The sequence below is a fragment of the Procambarus clarkii genome, chromosome 55 (genome assembly GCF_040958095.1).
Source record: "Procambarus clarkii isolate CNS0578487 chromosome 55, FALCON_Pclarkii_2.0, whole genome shotgun sequence".
NCBI classification, from domain to species: domain Eukaryota; kingdom Metazoa; phylum Arthropoda; class Malacostraca; order Decapoda; family Cambaridae; genus Procambarus; species Procambarus clarkii.
Window position 1 is genome coordinate 18,249,340 of NC_091204.1, and position 5,962 is coordinate 18,255,301.

General features: G+C 43.2%; 1 protein-coding gene across 1 annotated transcript in view; it reads right to left on the reverse strand.

Annotated features, from left to right (window-relative positions):
* Positions 1–569: 569 nt before the first annotated feature.
* Positions 570–5,962, reverse strand: part of LOC123755430 (cell adhesion molecule Dscam2) — a 338,869-nt gene continuing 333,476 nt past the window's right edge. The window contains exon 34 of the mRNA XM_069305526.1: positions 570–3,797. Coding sequence (XP_069161627.1) covers positions 3,542–3,797 — 256 coding nt within the window. The 3' untranslated portion in view covers positions 570–3,541. The remainder of the gene's footprint in view (positions 3,798–5,962) is intronic.

Genomic DNA, 5,962 nt, shown 5'->3' on the forward strand with positions numbered 1-5,962 from the left:
TATAAATGAAATGAACACCGTTGAACATTTTTTCACAGCTTTAAAGCTTTTAGACAACGAGGTTTTATTAACATGTAATGAAGAGTAACGAGTAAAACATTCATCTCTACTACGGGTAACAGCAGCAGGAGTTCCTTTCCATCTGCTGCATTGTAATACAAATCTGGAAAAGCTATAGGATATGATCGTATGGTAACGTATATAAGATATACTTACGATCCACAGCTATTAACGCCATCACAAACTGCTTGGTATGCTGAAACATACATCGTGGCTTGGTCCTCGCTCTTGGGTTTCGAATGTATAAGTTCTGAGTTGTACAGAGTGCATCTGATTACCACTGAATCCGCTGTGATATATACATTTTATATATAATATAATATAATATATATATATATATATATATATATATATATATATATATATATTAATATAAATATAATATATATATAAAATATATATATATATATATATATTATATATATATATATATAAATATATATTATATTATATATATATATATATATATATATATATATATATATATATATATATATATATATATATTATATATATATATATGAGCAGTAGAAGAGCACCACAAGAAGGACTCGACCCTTCCTGTCCCACCGTCCAATGGGACAGGAAACGTCATTGTCATTTGGGCACATCAGTATCCAGCAACTGTGTGGACTGCACTAAAAATATTTTGCCTCATGGAGGGTAAAACACCAGAAATTAATTTGCCACATACCCCACCTCCCTTTCCGAAGAAAAAAACGTACACACACACACACACACACACACACACACACACACACACACGGGACTGGGTGGCCGAGTGCACAGCGCTCTAGACTCGTGAACCTAGGGGCCGGGGTTCGATCCCCGCACCCGACGGAGACAGATGGGCAGAGTTGCCTTAACAGGGGGGGGGGCAAGGAGGGGGATGGATAATTTGAGCAAAGGGAGCGAAGCTTCCTCGCTCCGAACGGCAGTCCTTTCAGAATGACTCGATATCCATAAAGATGGATATAACGACTTCGCTCGTAAAGGAACCGTGATCAAGCGAGACTCGCCACATCCCGTCCCCGCGGCCCGGTCCTCGACAAGGCCTCCTTTTTGTTACACACCCTGCAGAAAGCAGCCCGTAGCAGCTGTCTAACTCCCAGGTACCTATTTACTGCTAGGCGAACAGGAACATCAGAGTGAAACTATTCATTTGTTTCCGCCCCCATCGGGGATCGAACCCGGAACCTCAGGATTACGAATCCGAAGCGCTGTCCACTCAGCTTTCAGGCCCATTGGATTAATTTAGTCGATTTATACAACCTGACCCTCTCATCCTATCAGTCGACCTTATGAATGAGTGCACACACACACACACACACACACACACACACACACACACACACACACACACACACTGATAGAGATAGAGAGATAGAGAGATAGAGAGAAAGAGAGATAGAGAGAGAGAGAGATAGAGAGAAACAACGATGCCTCGTATGGTCAATAACTCTTAGAGATCAGAACACTGAGACACCAGTTAACAATGGTATCCAGCATTAGCTAGCTTTCCTATCAAAGGTTTGTACAAGAATCTCCCTATGGTGGTAAGATGTGGAACCTGTGCCTTACTATAATAGAAAACTGCACTACATGTTGTTCCAATATATATATATATATATATATATATATATATATATATATATATATATATATATATATATAGATACATACAGTGTTTCCAGAGGTCATTATATCACACAGAATAACGCTACACGATTAGCCCGATTGATCGCACTAGATGGGCACATGGGTCAGGGATCTGATTGACACATACAGACAAATATACAGAGGATACTCTGTTGAAATGTGACGCTCAATGCCCTTCATGTAGCGAGGTTCATCATATGAAGTGCTGAGTGGATTAGTTTTATATATATACATGTAATATTGATGGTGTTAGGAGAATAGGTATGTATGTAGGGTACATGTGAGGGCAGGTGTGTGTATGCAGGGCACGTGAGGGCAGGTGTGTGTATGCAGGGGCACGTGAGGGCACGTGTATGTTGGGGGCATGTGAGGACAGGTGTATGTTGGGGGCACGTGAGGGCAGGTGTGTGTATGCAGGGGCACGTGAGGGCAGGTGTATATTTAGGGACACTTGACAGCAGGTGTGTGTGTGTGTGGGCACCCCCTTTGACAGATGTCACACTAGGTGATCCTGGTTGCCAGACAATTTACTAAAAAACAAAAACAATCTGACGTACCTGTTACGTCTTTGTGGGTTTTGCTACGTTTAACTGGTGCGTCTTCGAGAACTTAATTGCAGTTCTTGTCCACAATGATTTCATTAACCATAACTATATTATACATGCTATTATCTGCCATACACATATTATTAGACGCCATAATTTGAATTACTGTACATGGGACGAGTACCATGGAAGAGAGACCATATAATTGCTTCCATTGAGGTAGAATTCCAAAATGTATTAACTCGTACAGTCTAAGGGGTTGGGCAGCATGCCTTCACTCCAACCTCATACCCTAGCTCTTTGTTCTCATATCACGTCCAAGTGACAGTCATACCTTTCCTTATTATGAGGAAAAAGCCCTATCAGATGGGCAAAGAACTCCAGCACCATTTCCTCACATGATGGGAAAAGCTGTACCAATTTTCCCAATTAGTTATACCAGTAGAAACGTTTCAAGACTTGTCCTGTCATCAAATTATGAGGCGCATCGCTGTCTTGCACAGATTAATAGCGTCAAGATCGTCTTTTGCAAACATCTAAAGCTTTGCAGTTGTCTGTTTCACCGTAGAACATTTTCAAGACACTCTTGATGAGCGACCAAGTTGCAGCATCGGAATATTACGCAGCTCTAGAGCCACAGAAATGTTTCTCGGTTTCTCGTGTGACGGAAGAGCTTCAACACTAATGTCTTGCGTACCTAGAGAGCTCCAACGCTTGTACTTTACAAGCACCAACACTTTTCCTTAAGTTGAGTTTTAGTACTTATCTCACACACAGCTAACGTGTCCCAACATTTGTCTAACACACATGTCTTAATACCCAGGAAGCGTGTCTTAGCACCTGTAACACACATGAGAAGACTTATCACCCGTCCCTCACACAGGTAGAGAGATCTACCACCAGTCCCTCACACACGTAGAGAGAGATCTACCACCCGTCCCTCACACAGGTAGAGAGAGATCTACCACCAGTCCCTCACACAGGTAGAGAGATCAACCACCAGTCCCTCACCCAGGTAGAGAGAGATCTATCACCCGTCCCTCACACAGGTAGAGAGAGATCTACAACCAGTCCCTCACACAGGTAGAGAAATCTACCACCAGTCCCTCACCCAGGTAGAGAGAGATCTATCACCCGTCCCTCACACAGGTAGAGAGAGAGATCTATCACCAGTCCCTCACACAGGTAGAGAGATCTACCACCAGTCCCTCACACAGGTAGAGAGATATCTACCACCAGTCCCTCACACAGGTAGAGAGATATCTACCACCCGTCCCTCACACAGCAATAGAGTAGTCGAGCATCCTGCCCTTGAACTTGGCGTCACTGTAGCGTCGAGGCGGCGGAAGAATGTCTCTGTCGCACTCTGCTTCACTCGCCTCCGGGGGCTCTTTGCTGGGGCCTCTTGGGTTGGGGCGCCCAGAGCCTTGGGCGCCCCCGGGGTACGACGGAGGCGGCGCAGCAGAAGGCGCCGTCGGTGGGGCCGCCGCCGCTGCCGCTGGGGTGGCCTCGCTCTGGGCCATCACACGAGACCTGCGGAGGAGGCAGGGGCGTGAACCTGGGTCCTCACCACCCCAGGGACGAGTCAATATAACTGGACATGTCAGGTGACTAAAGTTCTACTGTACAGGTGGAGCAGAATAAGGCTGCACAGAATGCCAATTGATACATTTCCTAACGATATTCAGCGAGTCACAACAGCCGCACCCACGCGTGTACTCACTCACTCACTCACATTTATTCAAGCCATTTTCATTTACTCATGAAACTTGATGCATAGATTCAGATTCAGCCTTGTTTTGAAGCATAACAATTTCACAGTTGCAGGCGATGAGTCACAACGTGGCTGAAGTATGTTGACCAGACCACACACTAGAAAGTGAAGGGACGACAACGTTTCGGTCCGTCATGGACAATTCTCAAGTTGATTGTCTCAAGTCGAATACAATTGACTTGAGAATGGTCCAGGACGGACTGAAACGTCGTCGTCCCTTCACCTTCTACTGTGTGGTCTGGTCAAACAAATTTCACAGTTAAATAGTGTCTTGACGCTGTGGGTCGTGATGGTGGGTACAGGAATGGTACAATAAGTGGTACAAGAGTGTGGAGTCAGATTATTTATTTATTTATTTATTTAAATAGTAAAGCGAGTTAATATGTAACTTTAAATGCCTTTCCAAACAATTTACCAAAATAATTTTTGTACAAATAATTTCACAAGTTCAAAATATTTAAAGCATTAAATATTTGGAATTTAGAAGGAAATATAAAAAGTTTGAAGTTTATGTGTAGAAAAAATCGTAAAAAGCGGATAAAAACTAACCTTAATAATAGGATTTTAAGCCCCCTAAAAAGTTTTGGAAGATTTAAATTTTCCCGGCAAAAATGCACCGCCGAAACGCCTCAATAATCCTCTTCCCAATTTAAACTGTGACCGAGCTTTCCAATGACTTGTATTTAATTAATATGACAATGAATTATGTTTTCGTGTCATTAAAAAAAAATAAAAAATTCGATCTCTCCAGTATTTTGAGTACTACCATAATAATTCGTAAACAAAACAAAAATGGCTACCAAATTTCTTTCCAATAAAGCTTTCAATGCGGCCCAAAAAAACCAAGCCTTTTTGTGCTATGTAAATCAAAGACTTGCCCAATATGTTGGTGTTAAAAGGCTGACCTCCAGACAGCGGTTTTAACTCCCTTTACTGCCTACTCCTGCCTATCTGTACTTACCTACTAACACGAACTACGAGGGATGAGATCCAAGCTCTGCATACCCGCCTCCTGGCCTTCTATACCTGGGCCCCGTCATCACCTCTCGCTCCTACCTAGGTGCACTAGTCGTGTATACGAACTTATGGTTGACGGTAGACATTCTATCACTTGCTTCTTCCTCACATTCGCCTCTCTGGTTTCCCAAGCTTACGTCTCTAGTTTGGGTTCCAGATATTGGCTACATTGTGCAAGTCACACAAGCCGAGTACCCAAATGAGCCACAGGGACATTAGAAAGAATTGTTTCAGTGTCAGTAGTTAACAAATGGAATGCATTAGGAAGCAATGTGGTGGAGGCAGACTCCATACACAGTTTCAATTGTAGATATGATAGAGTCCAACATGCTCAGGAACCTGTACACCAGTTGATTGACGGTTGAAAGGCGGGACCAGAGAGCCGAAGCTCAATCCCCGCAAGGTCTAGGTGAGAAGACCCGTGAATGAAGAGCACGAGTTTGGACCTTGAGTCAAGGAGAAGCATCAAGGGGAGGAGAAGTCCCTCCAGATAAGAGTGTCGACAGACAAGCTACTGATGACCCGACAAGGCACGCACACTGCCCAGAGACTGTCTCTTCCCCCTCCCCTTTTCCCAGAACACCCATCCCATCTCCCCTCTCCCACACTCCATCTCTCCCACCGCCCTTTTAAACGCCCTTCGCGCTTCCTATTATAAAACACCCCCCCCCACACACACAAAAACACTAAAAAACTAGCCCTGCTTTTTCCACAGCCTCGCTGCAGACATTCCAAGAGCAACAGTGTCATTACAAAGTGTCTCAAGTGGGGAAGAAAAGTTGACAATACTGACATGAAGTAAGTTAAGCCAACACTATAACGACCAGAACTGAAAATATGCGATTATAATACATATACATACATATGCATTATATATATGTATATTATATATATAAATATATATATT